Source organism: Colossoma macropomum, unplaced genomic scaffold (genome assembly GCF_904425465.1).
Source record: "Colossoma macropomum unplaced genomic scaffold, Colossoma_macropomum, whole genome shotgun sequence".
Classification (NCBI taxonomy): domain Eukaryota; kingdom Metazoa; phylum Chordata; class Actinopteri; order Characiformes; family Serrasalmidae; genus Colossoma; species Colossoma macropomum.
The window spans coordinates 17,664,408-17,687,221 of NW_023494786.1; the positions used below are offsets into that span (position 1 = coordinate 17,664,408).

A 22,814-nucleotide genomic window follows, 5' to 3' on the forward strand; every position below is an offset into this window, starting at 1 on the left:
GCACCACACTTTAGCTGTACGTTCCAGAATGTTTTAATCAATTGAACTAGGTTACTACAAGAAACAAAAAATACATAAATATTAATTTAAATAAATATGCTTTGTTTTTCATAGTGGTGCACAGTAAAGCAGTAGAAATACTTACATGTACTTAAATACTTTTTTGAGCATCAGTACTTTATTAAAGAATTCCCATTTTTGAGACTTTTACTTTTAGTCCCTTACATTTCAAAGTAAAAGTGCCCTACTGTTTTAACCCACTACTCTCTGCACAAATGTGAAGTTCCTTGTTATTCTGAAGTGAACATAAACTGGATTTTTAAAAATATTTTTAAAAGATGCACTTATCAAACCAAATGAAACTAAGTCCCTCCCCTGAATATTGATTGTCAAATCATAGCTTAACATCTATAACTAGGCCTGGGCACTTCAGACAGACTTCCAGAACTTAACAGCATGCTGGACAGCTGGCATGTGGGGTGTTTTTTAAATCTGACATCCAGTGATATTCTAAGAGTGAAATGATTGGAACAATAAAACTTGTTTCCAATAGATTAAACAAAAATCCAGTTTTAATGAACAGCAAAATATGCTTATCTTTTTAAAACAGATTTTCATTTACAGCCACTTAAGTTAGTACTTTTTCAGGACTTTCATATTTTAGGACTTTTATATTTTCTACTTTTTGGAATGCGATGAAATACAAGTATTGTGAATACGTATTCACAGTACAGGAATGAAGTATCATTTTGTCCAAGTTACATTTTGTAGAGGCAGTATTCAGAATACTCTTACTTTTTATATTTTTTAGGAGAACATTTTAAAAATACTTACTTACTAAATAAAGAAAAAAACAATCTAAAACAGAAATACTATTGATGCTTGTTTATTACCTATTTTAAAATCAGCACACATGTAGCAAACATGCTTGTTAGATAAACTCTAAAGAGGCTCTCAATTAATGGCTCCTTATGGTTCCTGCTAAAGCCTGAGTAGACTGATAAATCAAGGTGATGATCCGTTTTGAATCTCAGTGTTTCTGAGCTCTTTTCAAGGTAATACAGAGCTCCTGCTCGGGGGAGAGAGAGAAAAACAACGTTACAAATTTCAGAATGTAATTAATTTAATTTAAACAATAGAGGATTTTTTTTAATTAAACATATTAACTAATCAGCAGCAGCGAGGAACAGTGCGAAAGTAAAAGAAGGGTTTTCCCAGGTGTCTTATCAAGATGTGTTTTAGATGTATTCTGAATATTTTACTTTTTTATGTGTTGTAGTGGAAGGCATTACTGAGTACATTTAGGACAATGTGTTCAGTATTCAGCCATCATCACTTTTTCGTGGTATTTTGCCTAACCCTGTTTGTCCACTACTGTTTTAATAGCAGTATTTTAAACTGAAATCTGTGCCGTGTCTTCATAACCACGCTGCACGTTTCGAGGGGAATTTCGCTCGACATGGCAACAACGATTTCCGGAATTCCGAGCGCGCGGCGATGCGCTGCGCTGACTGGCTGCGAATGAAATAAACAGAAGACAAAAGAGAGAAGAAGAAGAAGCGATAGTGCGGGACTGATTCACTGAGACACAGAGCCGAGATCCCTGCGCACAAACATGGAAACACCCGGTACGTGTGCTCTCATATGTCTGATTAAAGCGGCTCCCCGAGCTGCTCGCGCCTCGGGCTGACGGGTTTCTTCGGCGGAGGCGAGTCGGTACAGTCAGTCTGCACTAGCTTAGCTTAGCAGAGCCGAACTAGCCGTGGCCGAGCTTCAGCGGCGAGCCGGGCTGAAAAAGTGGAGTAAGGTTAGCGGCGCTGGTGCCTTAGCCAGCAGGCAGCGAGCTGGATTATGTAGCCCCTAATTACTCAGACATGAAGGAAGGGACAGTGGGCTAGGTTCCGCTTACACAAAAGCGAGTAAACTGAAAGCAAAAGTCCGAAATTATTTGTTCAGGAAAGGTAGTTAAAGTGTTAACTTGCCCAGCAGACCAGGGTTTGCCGGTTTAATGCTCTCAGCTCAGCTTGCCTGGCCGGGCTGTTGCCCTCAGTGTTTGGCAGAATGTTCTCTCACTTCCTCCGAGGTGACATTAGCAGGATGTGTAGCCTCACAACACTTAGCCAACATGCACTGAACCAGAGTTCACCCTGTTCTGTGTTGCGGTAACCGTGTCATTTGAATTGGGCCCTAAAAACGAGAGTTATGTAATCCTGAACACGAAGGCAGCGCAACGCCATGGGGCACAAACCTTCCTGTTAGGCTGCTATTATGCAAAGTTGCAAGTCACCCTATCGGCCAGCTTTTGGTCCCCTTTTCCATAGAAAAGCAGCACACGAGCCCCCTTCATTCATCCTGTCCCTCAATAGGGTTGGAGCTGCATTCTAAAGCACTTCAATTCAGTGAGCTTTACTGGCATGACCATATTCACTTACAGTACTGCTAAAGCATCATCAAGAAGGAACAAGAAAAGTGAACATTTATAAGATTACAGAATATAAGAGCTCTTGATTTGATAGAAAAATAATTATGACAAGAATCAAATACAAGAACAGTAAAAATGGCATTTTGGAATTGAGGTGTAAAGGAAATTAAGAGAAAATAATAAAAAATGTAAATAAATACATAAAGCTGTTTACAAACAGGGCAATTTTTTATTTTAAAAAATTGTGAAAAAATTTTATAAAATCTTTCACTAAAAAAAAAATAAAAATCAGAGAAAGCATGTGTAAAGTGGCTTTAGTCATCAAAATTATTATGATTTCCACCGTGCAGGTCTCTAGTGATGTAACTACTTTAAGGCCGTTTACATATGCAACACAAATTACTGTGTGGTATCGGTTGTGATTTGCTGCTTTCAAACACCACCAAGTCTCAGCGTAAGCATTGGATCAACATGCATGATTAAGCAATGTTCCAGTACTTTTTCAATACACAATATCTGACTTGTTTTATTCTCAAAGAGTGCGATTCTAATTTTAGACTGGATCCCTGACAGATATCTGGATCTCTTTTCAGTCACTGTAATCAATAAATTTCACCTCCCTTTGGCAAGAATGCAGAGGAGAATAGGTTCCCCATGTAGTCAGCTTCCTCTCACTGCTTTGTCTTTATTATTTATTGCTCTGGGAAACATTACAAAAGTAAAGCTAAGTTGTCTTGAAATGACATAGAATCACTTCCTCTTTGTGTGTGTTTCGCTGTGTCAAGCCCCAGGCCTGAATCAGGAGAAGGTATCCTCTTTTGTGAAGCGTTTGCGGGCCGAGCCACGATACCTGCTTGCCCAGAACGTGTCCACCTGCATTGACCCTCTAGAGGTGTGCCTGCACAGGCAGACAGTCCAGGACACGGTGCACATCTTTCAGCATACCATCCCCACGGAGGGCAAACCTGTCACCAACCAGAAGAACTCAGGTAACTTGGCACAAAGTGAAATGACTGAAGAAGCTGAAGTTGAAAATGTATGCAAACACTTCTAAGAAGTTGTACTCTTTACATAATTTTGATACTGTATCACAATGCTCAATACCAACACAATACTGTGGCAAAAAAAGAAAAACACATTATGTGAACACCTACTGTTTAATGGATTGAATACAGAAAATCTTCAGATTGTTACCACATAATTAACATCTCTAATTATAAAATTAAATCTCCTTTTTATCAATATAAACATAAAGAAATAAGTCCTTCATTATATTCTGAGGAGAGGGTTAACAGTGAGGTGAGAGCATACAATATAACCTAACATTTATCACACTTTGTTCAAAGTGCAAAATGGGGTATATTTTATGTTTTGATGGTTTGTATGTTTTTTGATATGTTAATGAGTGTCTCTGCCCCACCAAGTCAAATTTGCATGCGCAGTTTGATTCACATATATATAGAGTACAATGTCAGTGTAGTGTTAGCCTATTAAATTGAAGAATTGCAAGTATCGAAGTAGCAGTGGGCGATATGGCAAAATATGTCACGATACTTTAAGACATTTTTACAGTACACAATTCGCATCACGAAATTATGACAAACACACTCAATGCTCCAGCAATGCCACATTTAAAAACTCTGGATGCAATAATTTTTAATCAGTGTTTCACATAGTGTACTACATTAACCTGATTAATTCTACTCTATTGTACTGGTTTTTTTTTGTTTATTTATTAATGAAACATGCAGTTGGTGTGTGTTCTTTAGGTAGGTGCGATATCCACGATATGCTTGGCGGGACATATTGTTTATCACAATAACAAAACAGAAATTATCACATCTATAAAACATTGTCATGTTGCCCAACACTATAGCAAAGTATCAAGAATTGATTTATCATGTTGTAGTATTGAGAGACTTTCTATATATTATGTATTATTTATACATCATTAATTAGAAGTTTGTTTTTTTTTCTCCCATCTGTCAGGGAGATGTTGGATCTTCTCGTGCCTCAATGTCATGCGACTTCCATTTATGAAGAAGTTTAACATTGAAGAGTTTGAGTTCAGTCAGTCATACCTCTTTTTCTGGGATAAGGTAAGGCCATGATCGCATACCAGAATCGTCATAGTAGTAAGTTCATATTAACTTGTGTTTTAACTTCCCGAAGGTATTCATTTACACTGCTATAAGGGTTAACTGGCAAGAGAGTAGTACTCTCTGTGTGTTGATTGTTTTGTCATTGTATACATCAGACTGTGTGTAAACCCTCTTTTGTTTGAAATGTATTGTGTATGTGGAATGTTTGTCTCCCAGTTGCATGACAATGTTTTCTCTCGTTCTCTTTACATTCTCTATATGTTTGTTTTCAGGTGGAACGCTGCTATTACTTCTTACATGCCTGCGTGGAGACAGCCCAGAGGAAGGAGCCAGTAGATGGCCGATTGGTCCAGTTTCTGCTCTCAAATCCCACCAATGATGGTGGACAATGGGATATGCTGGTTAACCTCATTGGTCAGTCTGCACCATACATTTCTTTACTGTGCATTTGTATATTTGACAAAAAGAACTGTGTTACCTCAGTTCAGTAGTTCATTTATTACAGCTCTTTTGCTTACAGGACTTTTGTACAGAAGTTCAGTTTGGCTTGCTTGCATTTTGAGTCACTTCCCCATCTTAAACCACTACATCATATGACTCCTAGTTCTTTCCTTGGTCATTTTCCACTTGATAATAGTTTGGTGCATTTTGTTGAAATTCATTGCGTCTGTCACTAGATTAAAGTAGGAATTTGAGTGAATTGGAAGGCTCATTCAAAGTCAATGAAAAGAAAAGATAAGAAAAAGATAAAAGATAATAAAAACATTTTGTATTGTTTATCTATTAAACTGTTAAAAATAATAATTTTAAATGATTACATTAAATAACTTTACTCATTTCAGTTGCATGAATTGTGTTTTCCAGAAAAATATGGCGTCGTCCCAAAGAAGTGCTTTGCTGAGTCTCACAGCTCCGAGGCCTCCCGTAGAATGAACGATATCCTCAATCACAAGGTTGGCTTGTAGATTTTTTTTTCCTGAAGCTGCTGTCAGTTTGCCAGCCTTTATGTTCTCTTTAACTTTCATGTTGACATTTACGAAATGAGGATTTACCGGCCAGCCATCAGCAGCTAGAGAGCATACAGGAGCAATAACCTTGCCAGATTGATTTGGCAGGCTTATTTAAAGTACTTTGTGCAGACATTCAGAGAAGCTCAGTGCCAAGTAGGCACTTGTTTATCTTATGAATGAATGGCGAGGTAGTTTATGTATCAGCCTGTCAGCACTGCATTTCAGAAACAGAAATCTGGCCACAGTCTGTGTTATTGCAAACTATTCAAGCAGGAGCAGTATACTGATTTGTCTTATATTCAGTCTGCTTGTTTTCAGCCTGCTAGCTTGATGTATATTGGTCAAATAAATAACATATTTCACAAAGGGTAAACCTTTGTGTCATAAAAGAATGAATGATTAACTGCAAGGTTCTGAAGTGCAAAATCCTCCACCTTCAGACTCCACGTGACAAGACTTCATGAAATAGAGATTTCTGTTTGCCTGCTTACTTACTGTTACTGGACAATAAAAGCTAATATGAACATGATTGACATATTTCTGATTGCATCCCATAAGCTAAGAGATTAAACACTGTTTTTGTTCTGTTCCACATATGAAGCCCAATGACAGTTCACGTGAGGGAAACATTGCTGTTGTGTCGCCACACTTTGTATTTTAAAATTATTGTCGCTTTTGAGTAATTGTCATGTCTTTTGGCTGTATTTTTTGTTTTTCAGCTGAGAGAGTATTGTGTAAGGCTGAGGAACATGGTGGCCAGTGAGGCTACCAAGGCTGAGCTTAGTGAAGCAATGGACACCATGATCGAGGAGGTCAGTCGGTTTACTGAATATTTCCCCTCGTTAAAAGTAGAGCAGTTAAACATTAAAAAAGGCACTTCATCTTGCAGCCAAATGAGGGCGCCATAAGACTGTATACCTGACCACAAACACAGCCTGCTGGATAGTTCTGAAAGATGGCACTTAGAGGATTCTTGGATCCAGAACTGTTATTACAACATTTCAGGCAATTGTTCCAAAACAGAAATTGAGAAGGTGTTTCAAGCTTAGGTGTGCTTCCCTCCCTTTGCATTAGGCTGTGATAGAAGAGACTCAGACGCTGTCTGTACTACACTGTCTTTACCAATTTTGACCTAACACAACCAGATTTTACAGACTGTTATATCATTGTGTGAATGTATAATGTGATAGTTTGCAGTACGTGTGGAGCTACACTTTACTGGCTCATATTGCATTGTGCTAGGTTGTGCTAAATGATTGTATTATATCAGTATCACAGTTTGAAGGAGGGCTATTCTGAAATTGCAAGAGATGCGATTGTAATTCAATTCTACATTCTACATAACAAGTTATAAGTGGGGAAATTTAACCTAACACTTTAACCTAACACAGAGCTCATGAACTGTCAGTCTGGCATACTACATTCAGTGTTCAAGCCTCAAGTCCAGAAAAATTTAGTGGTCCTCTTGGCAAAAAAAGGTGCAGAGCATAATTTGCAGAAACTAATTGCATGTAAATCACAATTTTGGTAGAAAATGATATATTTTCCACAAATCTTTTAGCCCTAACATTGGGTTTAGTGTTCTTCAGTTTATAACCAATATAATTCTTTGCAAAAGCTATAAAAATTGAAGAAAGTTGAAGAAAACCTATATAGACACTATGCTGCTTTTGGTCATAAGCATGTCATAAACACCATTATTAGTCTTAGTTCTCATACAAGTAGACCTCTGGTGTTAGACTTAGTCAGCCACAAATTCTTTCTTAGCAGATAGTAGTAAAGTCACCACATATGAACTAGGGTTATGCTATGTATTGTTTGTTAATCGAAAATCACAATATTGGCCATTGCAATACTGATATTAAGGAAGGCTTCAGTATGCAAATAGTTCTTTAAAAAAATAGTTTGTAAGGTATCTTAATCAACTGCAGTTCAAGATGAGATGATGAGATTTCTCTGGGTGCTCTGATTTAAATCAGTCATTTCAGTCAAAAATAATGTCACAACATGCTACAATGTAATTGTAGTAATAGTGTTGCCAATATCACACAGCCTTACTGAACCTAATTAAACAAAAAGCCCTTCAGCTGCATGTTGAGTTATTAAGCTACATGTATTTGCATCTTACATGGTGGTGTTCTGTGTATAGAGAAAAGGTGATCGCAAGCACCTTCATGATTTGATGACAGAATGTTCCACAAACAAGATCATTATCGCACCAGGTTTGACACTGAGTGGCAAAGGCAATCTCGTCGGCTGTATTATTACACCTGCACCATCTACAAAGAGTAGAGATGCCTTACTAGCTTGAGGCAGATCAATCTGAGCAGCTTGGCAGAGCCTCTCCCAATGTAGAGGTCTTTATCAGTGAAGAGAGCAGTTTTAACTGCGCTGTGTCTGATTGCCCTCCTGCATGTGTCCAAAGTGCCCAAATTGTGCCCAACTTGATCGCTTAGACCATTTGGTGTTGACATGTTTGTTTGTTGATGAGGTGGGTGTTTGTCCACCTGGTGTGGGTTAGGTTTGTGTTATTGGTTTGTGCCAGTAGAGAGAGTGTGGAACTTAACTGCTGAGAGCTGGGGCCTCAGTTTGTTGTGGTCTTGTGGGCAGCAGTGATATACATGAGTGATTGCACAGGGTTATGTCATGATAATAAGACTGGATGACTTGTTTACTGACAAAAGATGTCATAACTCAATTTTTTTGAGTTTTCTCACCTAGCTTTTGCTTCCTTTGCCATTTTATTGAATCTCTTCAATTGATACATCATACTGGAATGTTTGGCATTGTTTGGACTGGAAATGGTTCACATATTTGCATAGTTAGTTCAACAGTACTTTGTGCTTTTTAGCATGTGCATCTGCCGGCTTACTTATGAGAGATGAGTGAAACTGCACGTGATGGGCCTGAATAAAAGGTGTGCTTAAACTCCAAACTTTCACACCATCCAACACTTAATTTGTACCTGTTTCTCTACTATTCTTTTCTCTGAGCAGAAGGGAAATCTCAGTTTAGCTTAGGGCTGGGGTGGTAAACCCATTGGATATCTTCTGACCTGCAGGCATGTTCACACAGGCAGCTGAAATTTGATTTGATTATTTAATTAGAACATGATTTTATGAAACCTGTTCAGCAAAGAATGATCTTTTCAAATCAGTTCCAAACCACATTCATTTGAGGTTTGAAATGAGCACTTTTTTATGATGCTATATGTATTTTTCGACCTTGAATATCACCCATGGCAGCAGTGATGGAAGATCACATGACTGCAGTTACTGCTTCTCTGCTGCAACCAGAATCCTTGCTACTGGTGTCAATAGCAGCTTGGAATAAAGTGCCATATAGATCCCTCCTCCATCACCAACATAGTCCCATGCAAACACACTTTTTCAGCACTGCACACTGCCATGCAGAACATGAGGAAGGGCCAAATGTCCTGCTCTCTGGTGGCTCTCTCCATATTGCCAGGTTGTTGCATCCAGAGTTGTTGAAAAATGTGATAATATAGCCAACGTGCCATCATTACTGAAGCACGCAAATTGGGTATGCCAGAAAATGTACGCACTACCGGAACGTTTTAGATCCATTGTAATCAGTTCCAAATAACGGTGGGGGCAACCTGCCCTAAATACCACATTTAAAAAACAAATCACAATTGTCTGCCATGTAAACATAGTCAGACACAAGTGATACATCATGTCAGAATAGTCATTAAATTTGGAACGAGACACTGTAGTGATGTCCTAGAGGTTTCTTTGAGCATCCAGTTTTAGCTTGTGTTAACAGGGTACGGCTATTTCGTGAAACAAGCTCCTAGCCAATTCAAGTTATCCTTTTTTCCATTTTTAACGATATTGGAATGTAATATTAAAATAATTAGGTCGTAGCTGTTACAGAAGCATTTGTTTTGGGAGCTGTTTTGTGTTGAGTCATGTGTTTTATTTTACCCGGCAGACCCAAACTTTTCAGGCAATTTAGGGCTTCTCAAATAACAGACTTTCAGTGTAGATGTAGCAACTGAAAGAAAACTGATGGAGTCAAACCCCTTTAAAGTACTTAAAATTAATCTTTAAATTTTGAATTTCAAGGATTAACGACCTGACTTAATTGACTGTCACAAGAAGCTTTGTTTCTCTCCTTTGAGCAGATACTCAAAGATCTGTATTGTAATGTATTCTAACCTGTACTGTTCTAAGGCTTTGGGCAGACACCTGAAGACCTGTATTGTATTGTATTCTAAGCTGTACTGTATGGCCAAAGGGATGCAGACACCCATCCATAACACTTGTATGAGCTTGTTGGACATCCCATTCCAAAACCATGTGAATTAATATAAAGTTGGCACCCATGTATGTATGCTATAGCATTGTTTTTGTATGCTATAGCATTTACATTACCCTTCACAGGAACTAAAGCTGGACGAACACTATGTGACTTTTAAAATTCGAACAGATTTCGGAAACAGAGAGCATCACACACTTAACATCAGTCTTTAACAGAATTTCTTGTTATTTTGTCGTGAGGACGCAAGATGTTAAGGCAAAAGAGGGTACAACACACATAATAAGGTTTGACTACAAAAAGCACTCAAAAGAGTACCCAGACCAGTTTGTGCTGTTATGCATGCATAAGAAGTGTAGCAAAAACATGAACTGGGGATGACTATGGGTTTGAAATGCAGACATAACAGTCAGAGAGAGTCAGAGACGCAGAAATATTTTACTACAAATGGGCTGATGACTTGTGAATAGATTGTAAATAGAGGGATTATTTACTTGAACTCAACATCTCCGTCTGCACGTCTTCACTTTTTTCTCTCTCCCTTTGCTCTCTCATTGGCTGTTGCCTATATCACTTGTTTAGTTACATTTGCTGACCATCTGACACTACAGGACTCGAAACATACTGAGATGTGAAAAAAAATCTTAAATGTTTGAAAAAAAGTTAAATCGAAGGGCTAAAGATTTGTTTCCCCTCTCACACTACCAAATCATCTGCACTGTCAATCTCTTCTGGGCTCCTGACCTAGAAAATTATTTCCGATGGTTAGAATTTGTTGGAAGTGGCAAATTGGGGTTAAAATCGGGCTAAAAATTGTGCAGTGTAAGTCCATCTTGAAGGGCCGGGCCCAAACCCTGAAAAACAGCCCAAACCATCATCCCTCCTCCACCAAACTTTTTGTGCTTTCCAGTAGGTAGTGTTCTCCTGGCACCAAACCCAGATTCATCCATCAGACTGCCAGATAGTGAAACACAGTTCATAACTTCAGTTCAAAACACGTTTCCAGTGGTCCTTTATACCACTCCAGCTGACACTTGCTTGAAGCGCACATGGTGAGCTTAGGTGTTTGTGCAGCTTCTCAGCCATGGAAACCCATTTCAAGGAATCGCCCAACACACAGCTCTTATGCTATTGAGGATAGGTGATTTTTATGTGCTCCAGCAGCTCCTCTGTGAGTTTGCTAGGTATGCTGCTGCTTTGTGACTGAGCTGTTGTTGCTCCTAGACAGTTTTATTTCACAACAATAGCACTTACAGTAAACCTGGGAAGATTTGGTGTTTATGGAGATTGCATGGCTATGTGTTTGATTTGATACACCTCTTAGCAATGGGTGTGGCTGAAACACCTAGATGCAATAAATAGGATTGTCCCAAATTTTTTTGACCATCTAGTATAAGTAACACCGATACTTTCTTGAAACTGTACAGATAGAAGCCACCAGTTTGTTATGGAGGAATCTCAGAATTTTGTAAGTCATGGACAATGGTTGGTTTTCTTTCAGGTGTTTTTTTTTTTCCCCCTTCATTTTTTTCTCCTTTTTTGTCTTAGAACACCAGCTGATTCAGTTTACAGACATTATTTTACAAGGTGTATGCAAGGTGTTTTGACACGTTGTATAAACTAAATGTGCAGAGCTGAAGGCCACTCCAGTGTAATAAACATGATCCGAGTTGAGTTTTTCATGTTGTCTTGCAGTTAATTTATGGACATTTTCCATTCTTCATTTTTCATGTATGTTTTCTTCAAATTGAGTCTGAGCTGACTGACATGAATTTGGCCAAGGGAAAACAGTGTCAGTTTGTTGGCCACCCTCTGGAACAGGCCATTGTAGTCAAATCGTGTGTTATTGTATGGGCTCAAGCCAGCCATGAAAAGACTTGACAGTCGCATTTTCTAATTGTACTGCATTTGTTAGCGTCTATAAGGCATGCATATGTTTTATGTTTACAGCATGAGAAGTATCAATCACCCAATCCATTTTTCACCCTTGCATGGCCACCCTGCTCCCATGTTTCATCTGATTATGCTGTAAATTAATTACAATTTTGTTCTAATGTCTATGTAACAAGCAGAATGGAGAATGTTCAGAGAATTATTAACACAAGGTGTTGCATGGTACGTTGTTGACCTATTTGCTTCCACCCCAGTGAAGATGTGTTTGGGCAACAGAGGCAAACAAACAAATGTGCGCGTGAGAGTGGTCTCTGTTGTCAAGGTAACAAAGCCGGACCACTCAAGAGATGGACCGATGTTTATGTTGTAGAGCATATAAACGGCTACATAAATGCTAGCACGAGCTGTGGAAGCACGCCATTTTTCCAGCTTCCTCTAAACCAGCCAATTACAGGGCTGACTGCCCACACCTGGGCCACACTGGCATGGGGGTCGACAGGCAAGAAGAAAACTGCGCTGGAGTCTTCTGCATCATCTCTTAACCCAATTAAGTTGATGGTTTGCTGAGATGTTAAATTTATGCAATTCTCTTTTTACCTCAAATATAGTTGATTTTCGAATATGTTAGCTTCTTTAGGTTTGCTGTTTTTGCAAAGCTAGTGTATGTAACAAGTAATGGAAATTGGCAGCCGTCAGGTTAGCATTGTGCAAACTAATACAAATGGGAAAAAAGGTATGGACTTTAGGTTTTGAGAGTGAAGCTACTGCTGTTTTTAGCTATGAGACATACTTTTGTCCATTTTTTTTGTAGATAGCAGTATATCCTTCAGTAGTGTAAACCCTATAAGCTAGACTATTTTACTTAACATCTTGATGCAGTTTGAGGCAATTGTCTGATTGATTTAGGCATGCTGTTTGCACATCTTAATTGATGTGCAAATTGATGTGAAGCACATTTGGATATCAGTCATATCTTGGCTGATCAGCTGCATTTGGGTTTAGAAGAAAATTGCGAACCATTGCTTTAACATCTAACACAATCACAGCCATAGGCGTGGCCTGAGCTTCCCAGCTCTTTGACTCATTGTTAACACATATGATGCTCTTAAGATGTATCTGTTCTTGGAATTTGATTTGGTCCTGCAAACAGTTTCTAGAATCTGTGCCATGTGAAGCAGGTGCTTATAATCTCCGATAATGCAGTAATTCGGACCTGCTGGAATATAAAGCAGAAACTTGTGTGACCTTGTCTCTCTGCGCTCTAACCCTGCTTACGCTAGTCCCTCACCATTTGCCTTGATTCTCTTTCCACCAGCTCATCGCCTGCACGTTTTCTACTGTTGTGGCTGGTTGGAGGGTGTCAGAGGGCGGACACATGTTTAAATAAACCTGGACAGTTTCTCAAGACAGTCTACAAACACACTTGCCAGTCTAGTTATATGGTAATAAATTCTCATGCCATGTCTCACTGCCAGTGCCCCAGTGTACACAAACACTTACACACTAAAACACACATTTGTTGAAGACGCTGTTAGTTAGGTCAGTAAAGGTCAAGCACTAGGCCATGCAAATGCCAGTGTTCAAATTAAAGGTCGCTGAAAGCAATCAGATTTATACAGCAATATTTAAACATCTACTGTAAAGCCTTGCCAGAAGAGTAGCTGCTGCTGCTTCAGATGTTGCTGTCTGTTACTGTTGATTTCAGAAAAAATGTTGGATGAGCAGGTAGCCACAAACTTTTGGACATACAGTAAAGCCATCAGTTAGTATTGTTCAAACTGCATGCCTTAACTCAGTCCGCACTTGCTCTAAACCATGTTTATAAAATGAATCATTAAGTATTCTCAAAAAATATTTACCTCTGACTTTATCAGTATGTGATGTCTATAAAAATAGACAAAAGTATGTTTCATAGCTAAACCTTGGCTGTAAGCTTCAGAATGCTGCTGCTGATTGTATCTTTGTAGTATGCCTTTGTACATTAGCTGTTTCAAAACTAGAGAAGCAAAACTTTGGGTTCTGAACATACATTCCTGATGGACTATATTTGGGATAGTGTTGTACATTGGGACAAGGTAACCATACTGAAGGACACAAGAGCCTGGGTAGTGCAATTGAGATTTAGCACTTTTTAGTTTTAGTAGACATTGAGTTTTCCCAAAGCACAGGCTCTTCGCTGTGGTCCTGTTTCTCGCCAACTGCCCCTCCCTGGATGAACATCACTGTCCTTCTGCAGGACGCTGACCGCTCGGCCACCGGCAGGTGTTTCAATATTGACTCACTGGCTCTCCGCTGACGTCAGTGGGCCTCTGCCATTGTTCTGTGCGAGCGGCACTTTTCAACGGGCAGAAAAAAAGTGAAAGGCGGGTGCTTATGTTGTGTTTGGACGAAGCCACACGTTTATCTGACCTGCCAAGGAAGAGCGAGGCTGTGAGGAGGGGCACATGAGGTTGTTTGTGTGTCTAGAGCATCTGGGCCCAACATTGGGTCAACAGGGAACGAAAGGGCTGGGCACCACTGGCATTTACCCTTCACCAAGGGGGTCTGGACAGACAAAACAAACCGAAAAGCGTAATGGCTCTCTTTACAGAAGAAGGCTGGAGTTGGAGAGATGGAGATGGAGTTGGAGGGTGCGGTCCTTGTAGAACACTGTGTTAGTATCCGGAGAGTGCAGAAAGCCCAAATGTTAAAATGGCTGCAGCAAAGTGGGCGCAGAGTATTTGCAGTCTTACAAGGCTCAGCAGGCCAAAAAATATTTCAGAGCTCTATTTTTAGATTATGAGAACTTTGATGTATCTGGGCTTCAAAAATGAAACCTACTACTGTGGATGGGTCTAGGATCTGCTGCAAGAAAGTGGAATTCCAGTACTCAAAAGTTCAAGGCCTGGGCAGGAGAGGGGAGGAAATGCCAGAGATTACTTTATCTCAAGAAGGCTGAGTTTAAGAAGTGAAAACTGATCAGAGTTAAGAATAGAAAAAAACTCAGACAGCTACAGCCCAGCTTCAGGAGTAGTAGTTGTTGAACTGTCCCAGTAACATCCTTGTGTCATTTTCAGCAAATGCTGTCATCTCTAGTGTTTTCTCTTTCCTTTAATACCCATTTTGGCTGATGAGGTGGTTGATAATGAACTCCTTTAACTCTAGGCTTATTCTGAAGTTACTGGGTTTAAGGCTTTTTATCCAGAAACTGCTATATAACAACTGGAGACCTCCTTAGACTTGTGGCATCAAGCAGGACCAACACCACATAAAGCAGCCAAAGTGTAAGGGATTAAGTGATCAGTTAAATTTGTTACATCAGAGAAAACATGAAATAAGGTTGTGGATACCCAGGAGTCAAGTTGTAAAACCCTGTTCGAAATGTGTCTCAGATTGTGTCATTTTTCAGCAAGTCTTTCTAACATACGTATACATAATGTGTCTGTGTGTGTCTTTGTGTTGCATATGTATTTGTGGATAGGTGTTTCGAGTGGTCAGTGTGTGTCTGGGCAGTCCGCCAGACACTATCTGTTGGGAATACAGGGACAAGGACAAGATCTTCCACCGTATGGGCCCTTTGACCCCAAAGGAGTTCTACACAAAGCACGTTAAGCCACTATACAACCTGCAGAACAAGGTACAGCAGTGAACCGCACTATTTCATGTAACATTTTCTCTGTATTTTGTAATGTGTGATTAATGGGCTTTTTGTTGCCTCTTTGCAGGTGTGCCTTGTGAACGACCCCCGACCTCAGAACCCCTTTGGGAAGCTGTACAGTGTGGAGTTCTTGGGTAACATGGTGGGCGGCCGCAGCACGCTCTACAATAATCAACCCATCGAGCTACTGAAGACAGCCGCCGCTGATTCCATAAAGGACGGAGAGGTAAGGGGAAGAAGGCAGTGTACATTTACCAGCTGCTCTGTGCTGTAGCTCACCCTTGGACTGAATCACATATTCATCATATTTGTATTGCTAGGTAAAAATTGGGGAGGGAAAGTGATCAGAGGAAAAGCATTTGGGAGTGCTTAGACAGCTGTTGTCTGTGTCTTCCTGTCTCTGTAATCATGTTGGTTTAATCACTGACCTACTTGCAGGTATGTGCTTTTTATTGCATTCTCTCCTCACTCCTTCTCTGTCTCTTGCAGGCTGTGTGGTTTGGCTGTGATGTAGGGAAGCATTTCCATGGCAAGCTGGGCATCAATGACATGAATGTGTGAGTATTAGGAGTATTCTTGGTCAGAGTGTCAGTCTAATAAGAGGGGAAAGAAGTCAAACAATAAGATCTTTTTGATTATTGCAGTGAAATTTTAGAAGAGGAAAATTAAAATGACTTTTTAAAAAAAAAAGTAATGTTGCAAAAAAATTGGTGCTCCCGCTAGGTTCTGTTTCTTACTGCAAGAAAGACCAATAGGAGATTTTAAAATATGCATTACTATCACAGATTGCACAATGCTGCAACCTTGAGTAGTGGCCAAAACTGATACAGATCCAATATTTAATCTTTAAACCTACTAAGCTTTAAAATTAGCCATCTAGGTAAAATGTGCTTATTAATTGAAACACCTCACTAAAGATGGACTTCTAAAATTAGGCTATCATGCACAAACTACTCTACTCTACAAACACTGTACTAGCCCACAGGAAAAAAATACACTGCTAACATCATGACATTACACAATGTGAATTTGTGCTGTTTCAGGCTAGATGTGTTATAGGACTGGTTCGGATTCTTTGTTTTTTTGCCCTATTTGCAGTCTAGCATTTACTCATATCAGCCCAATACCAAGACCCATAGATGACATCTCACAGTTGTCATCATGCAAATTGCTATTAATTATTGCTGATCAAGAATATAATTTTTAAACATTGAGGAGTTTAAAAAAGCAATCCTGACACCCTTTATCTGAATATGAGAAGCAAGAGTGGAAGACTTAGGGACCTTTGTATATTTGTGTAGGTTTAACCATGAGCTGGTGTTTGGCGTCTCAGTGAAGAACTTAACGAAGGCAGAGCGACTGATCTACGGAGACTCCCTGATGACACATGCCATGATCCTTACTGCTGTAACCGACAAGGTATTGAGCAAACATATATACAGGTTCACAGGGAATATAGGTATACAGCCAAAAATGTTGAAGTGACTAGTGAATGGATGTTGTTTTTCAGGGTATGTTAACTTTCCCTCACTGGTTGTCTTGTTAGCAGTTAGCGTTTTTGGCTTCCGTATCCTTTTTACATCTTATTCAGTTATTAATAAACACCAAAACTGGACACAAAATAACATCACATGTACTGCAGACATCAGGGATTGTGAATAGTGAAAGGAAATGATGTGACCCAGTGGGAGCCCTTCGAGGCTTTTTTCCTTCACTCCCGTTCTCACTCTTTCTCTGTCTGTTTCTCTCTTCCTCTCCCTCTCTCCCTGTGTGTCCCTTGTATCTTCTGTGTTTACTCTTCTTTTAATCTCCAGTACTTCTTGAAATTACTGTCAATTTCCCCCCATAAATGACCACAGCTGTGTGCAGAATTTCCATTCTCTCCCCTCTCCCACTAACAGCTGGCTAAGTGTTGTTCATCAGAAGCACAATCACAAAGGATAGGATTTTTTAGTCAGGAGCTCCACTGTAAAGTTCTCAGGTTCTGGTTTCCTAGTTGTAATCCAAGAGGGCCTTCTGACTAGCCTCAATCAGTGCACACTGAGCCCACCTCTGAACACCAGTGTGAGCTAAGAAAGTACTCATAAGTTAAATATATGGTCCTCAATATGCTGTTCATGTTAACGGTCTAGTGATGTAGTGCCATGACCCTATGATTATTATAACTGGAGCAATAAGACAGAGGGCAATTTTGGTGTCTTTATGACTTTCATTATGAAGAATATTATGATATAAGTCTTTCTTAATGCCTTGCATAATCATAACACTTTAATGGAAATAAATCCCATCAGCCTACAGTTTAAGCATCCTCAGAGATCACTTCATTAGAGATCGCTTCATTTTGTACAGCACCTTTATGACCTTTTGTGGAATCCTTAAATAATATTTTGGAGGTAACGCTCAATAAATTTCAATGCACATTCTAAAACGGCCTTGATTTAAACATCCTAATTAATCCATTTTCTTTCTTTCTCTCTCACTTTCTCTTGCTCTCTCTTTTAGGCTGAGAAGGAGGGATGCTATGAGAAGTGGAGAGTGGAGAACTCGTGGGGTGATGACCGTGGGAATAAAGGTGAGGTTTCTCAGCTCTGAGAACAGGCACAGTCTGTCTGCCTCGCACACTACCCTCTACATATCGTCCAAAGATATTTGGCTTTCCAGATGGGGGCTAATCTAATTTGCAATAGGATTACATCTCATATGTCTCTCTCTCCCTCTCTCTCTCTCTCTCTCTCTCTCTCTCTCTCTCTCTCTCTCTCTCTCTCTCCCTCTCTCCCTCTCCCTCTCCCTCTCTCTCCCTCTTCTTCTTATGAGTTCATAATTGATTCTTGGCTGAGGAAAGCTGCCTCATATGTGATTTATCTTTGGATCTGGTCTGTGGACCGACTGCCTAGATAAGCAGTCGTATACGGTTCTCTTTTTCTGTTTCAAATCTGCCATTGGGGGCTATTGAACTTTTATTAGGTACATTAGGTTCTATTAGGTTCTATTTGGGCAAAATATCCTTACAGTGTAAATATCTTAGCTTTTTATTTATTTTTCATTATTTATATTGTTAATTTTCTTGTGAAGGATAGAGTTTACATTTTTTTATCTTATTTTTTACTTTTAGTATTATATATATTGTCTATATAGTAACAAATAACAAACTGAACCTTGTTAAGTACTTAAAGTTAATTACTTGCTTGTTAATTCTCTTCTTGTTACTTCTTTTCTTTTTCTTGAGTGCCTTGCTCACCCTTTGCTGCTGTAACACTGAGAATTTCCCAAGTTGTGGGACTAATAAAGGATTATCTTATGTGATCTACATCATGAACAGCAAAAAGCTCCCAAGGGTTAATAGATGACCGTTAACATCAGCTTAATATCTCAAATACGAAAATAAATATTTTCACTAAGCTTATTTTGCTTTGTTTTTAATCCGCTTTTGGTGCTTTTCCAATACTGGCCATGGTCCCCCCTAGAAGTTTAGTTTATATATATATATATATGTGTGTGTGTGTGTGTGTGTGTGTGTGTGTGTGTGTATATAATATTTCTAAATATTATTAATATTTCTAAAGGAATATTATGATTACTATATTATAGGCTTATATAACGTTATAATACAAAGAATTCAAAAAAAGTCCTTTACACATCTCCAAATTATCCGCCATTCTCCTTGACAAACAGCATCTATGTATTTATTATATTTATAATTTAGTACAGGTCAGTTGGCCTAAAGGGTTAATTAAGTATCCTTTGCTATGTGGGTGAATGCACGTGCGCTCATGCTTGTTTCATCTTCATTTAATAAGCCCTGCATTCCTGTGACGATTATAAAGCTGTTTTAGCTTAGTAATCCTTTGCAAGTCATTTACCTGCAAACTAATTAATCATCTGTGTTTAAAAGTTCTGAGCTTGCTTAAACTTTGCAGAATATTCCATAAACTCCTGCCAGGTTCAGGCAAATTCCCCAGTTCAGTTCATAGAAAGCAGTAATGAGTTGTTTCTAAATCATGGCTGTACATGAGTACATTTTCATTTGAATAAATCACCTCTTTTGGTGGCTTTGGAGCAATATTTGTTTGACAGTTGGAGAGGGAAGGGATTGTTGGCCTTGGGAGAGAGAAAAATGTGAGCTTGAGGTTGTAGAGGTCAGCAGCTCTGAAATTTGTCCTAACAGTTGTTTCCCTCCAGAGATTAGGCTGTAATGAGATATACGAAGGCGGAAGGAGAAAAAAGCTCGGGGCTGCTAAGATTGATTATTTTAGCTTCAGCGCTGCCTTTTTTGTGGTTTTAAGTGGTATGTCAGAAACAAAGAGGGGAAATATTTCTGTAACTGATTTTGACAGAATATTTAAAATGCTGTAAAGAGCCCGGTGGTGACGGCAGAGGCTTGTAAATATTTCCTTTCATTATGTGAATTGATGCATGTACATGTAAATGTTGTCTCAGCCATTCTGTTCACAGCCTGTGTCATAAACTTAGCCGTAGTATTGCTTTTTAGTAGTATTCTGCTGGATGATGTAAGACACAAAAGAAACTCTAAGACAGTTTAGTATAATGAACCACAGCAGTTTCTCCCAGGTTCCTGTTTTTCAGGACAGTAGTTGTGCTTTCATCTGCCCTTGTGCAGTTGTGCAAAAGACAGAATGATGCAGCATTGCAGAATAGAAGGCTACAGATGCCTCTGTGCATCCACAGTGCTTTAGCTTGAGTTTAAAGAGGAAAAAATGTATGGAGGGAACCATTTTTCTCATTTGTGTGCATGTGCCGCTAAAGCTGGGTGTTCGCTACAAGATTTTTAGCCCAATTTCAAAACCCAATTTACCTCTTTCGACAGAGTTGAATTTCAGATCAGGAGCTCGAGTCATACACAGTTTCATGTTTGCTACGCATCTTATGTATGCATAAACACAAGCAGTTTCAGTACACTTTCAGCTTTGTTGGTGTTATTTGGTAACAGTAAGATTAGGGACATTTTGTTCATTATTCATAGCCAAAACTTTTATATGTGTAACACCCTCTTTTTGTCTCATGGTCTAGTGTGCTCTAGGCCTGGCTGATATCTAAAAATAAATAGTATGATATTTAGTTAAAATAAATCATGATTATATTATACCCACTCTCCCAAACTAATGCAGCTTTAACCTACTTTCTGTTCTGTTTAGTGTAGGTTGTTTTTATTTTTTAACATTAACTGATTAAAAGTAAACCACATAGTAAATGATATAACATTAAGTAACCCAACTTCTTTTGAAAACTACTTCACCTGTCATTGTAATAGGCTTTAGTGCAAACACGTGCATTCATGAGCTTCTTCTGGTGTGGATTTGTGACTTGCATGCTAATAGTGCTGCGTACTGGAGAATCTTTACACTGCAAGTGATTTCCTAAGCCATGTTCAAACACTAAACATGTTAAAAAAAACAAAAAAAAAAAACAAGCCATTTTCATAATTCAAATAACCTACTGGGGCTCTTGAGCTGTGCAGAAAATCCTGTCATTTTTACTCAGAAAATTAGAGAGAGACAGTGTGAGAATTTACTCTACTGTGTTTTTTAATATTATTCTTTACCTTTTTCTGATCCTACCAGTCATACACAGCAATCAGAAGAACTTCGTCTACAGGTCAGAGCTAACTTAGCTGCTCTAGGGTAATATCAAGTCACACAGAAGCAAGCTGAAGTTTGAATGGACAAGAGCATTTATTCTCTGTTCCCTTCACTCAGACTAAACTTAACGTAAAGTAGGAAAAGGTGAAGAGCTGTGCAGTAAAGCTAGCATTACAGTGTGTAGCAGAAATACAAATAGGCAGCTTCTTAACAAAGCCTATCTCTTTCTCTCATGCTCTCTCATGCTCTCGCTCTCTCTCTCTCTCTCTCATGCTCTCTCTCTCTCTCTCTCTCTCCCTCAACAAAAAATAACTATTAAATATTAAATGTGAACACCAGTTTCCTAACATTCTTACAAGCTGTTTAAAGGTAAATTAGTCCTCTCTAATTCTCTTTTTTCTTTTTCCCAAAACTGTGATTATCGCCTTTTGCGCATCGTTATAAGGTTAATTGTCCATCATTGATGGTAGGGCAGTGTAATGAGATCACCCAGACCTAGTGTGCACGCCCTCACAAAGAAAAGTAATTCTGTAAAAGGTTGACATCAAGTGTGAGATTCTTTCCATTTTAGGATTTTTAGGATGCTTTCTGTGTTGGGATTTCAAAAGTTGTGTAGTGCACGCCTAACTTAAGTGGTTTCTTTCTGCCAGGTTGGTGGGGCCTAGTGGGACAGGCCTGACCACTGGCCTTGGGAGTGCTGAAAACAATGTCTAAAAGCTTCCTGTCATGTTCCACTTCCTGCAGTTAGTCAATCTTCAGCACTTTCATAATGATTTTTGTAATGCTTTTAACAGCACGTCCGATTTGGCAACACCAAAAGTAGTTGCAAGTAATCAGCTTGCGTGTCAGGAGAAATTAATTTCCAAGAATTCAACACTACGTCTGTGCTTTCACACACTTTCTGATGACTTTCTTTTTTTATGCTAACTATGTACAGCTCACCCTTGCTTGTCTATCATATTCACTTTTTATTATACACATGTAGTAAGAAGAGTGTCTTCAGCTTTCATGGATGATAAAATTTTAGCTGCCACGATTACTCAGTTAAACTTGATTACTTTAAGAAATTGTTGATTAAAATTCATCTTCTCAGTGAATCAGCAATGATTAGTTGGCAGTTTGCATGATCCTAATGTATATTTGAAATTGGTCTATCTTAGAATAACAGAGCCTGATGGACACACCCATTTATATGCATTTGTTGAGGCTTTTTTGCTTGATTGAGTCTTTTTAAAGGTTTTACAATCCTATCCATAGTGTTATTGTGCAGTTAAGTAAATGTTTTCATTGTTTACTCTTTGCTAAAACTCTTTAATTAATAGTCTTAATTATGCATAGTTTATTTCATTATTAATTAATAGTGACCGCCAGAATTAAAGCCTGAACATAGGGTTTCTCGTCTTCCATTTTCCTCCTTCTCTCACCCTCTTTCTCTCTTTCTCTGCCTTGTGTCTTTAGCCAATCTCTGTCTCTGTGCTTCTCCCTGCAGGCTATCTGATCATGACGGATGAGTGGTTCTCTGAATATGTGTATGAGGTTGTGGTGGATAAGAAGTTCCTCTCTGCTGAAGTGATGGAGGTCATGCAGCAGGAGCCTGTCGTTCTCCCCGCCTGGGACCCGATGGGAGCCCTGGCATAACCATGGAAACCGAGAGTGCCCTGCTCAATCTGGTCTCAGCCTGGTCTTTCTGACTCCACCCCTTCGGTTTTACCCTGCATAAACTCCCAAAACAGCCTGTTCTAGACAAAATAAATTTTTTTCTTTTTTTTACTGGACTGCATGTGTTATGTGAGTTAATCGGAATTATCTTCCTGATTAAAGCCAGTTGTGATGAAACACAACTGGATTTAACTATATTTCATGATAGAACTA

At 39.0% G+C, this 22,814-nt stretch overlaps 1 protein-coding gene across 1 annotated transcript; it reads left to right on the forward strand.

The window, feature by feature from the left end:
- The first annotated feature begins 1,441 nt into the window (after positions 1 to 1,441).
- On the forward strand, positions 1,442 to 22,717 carry blmh (bleomycin hydrolase). Its single transcript, XM_036562859.1, has 12 exons — positions 1,442 to 1,628; positions 3,208 to 3,411; positions 4,412 to 4,521; positions 4,797 to 4,938; positions 5,389 to 5,477; positions 6,254 to 6,346; positions 15,169 to 15,324; positions 15,413 to 15,571; positions 15,835 to 15,902; positions 16,647 to 16,764; positions 17,848 to 17,917; positions 22,432 to 22,717. Exons 1-12 carry the CDS (start codon positions 1,616 to 1,618, stop codon positions 22,578 to 22,580), a joined length of 1,371 nt encoding a protein of 456 aa, XP_036418752.1. The 5' UTR covers positions 1,442 to 1,615; the 3' UTR covers positions 22,581 to 22,717.
- The last annotated feature ends 97 nt before the right edge of the window (positions 22,718 to 22,814 follow it).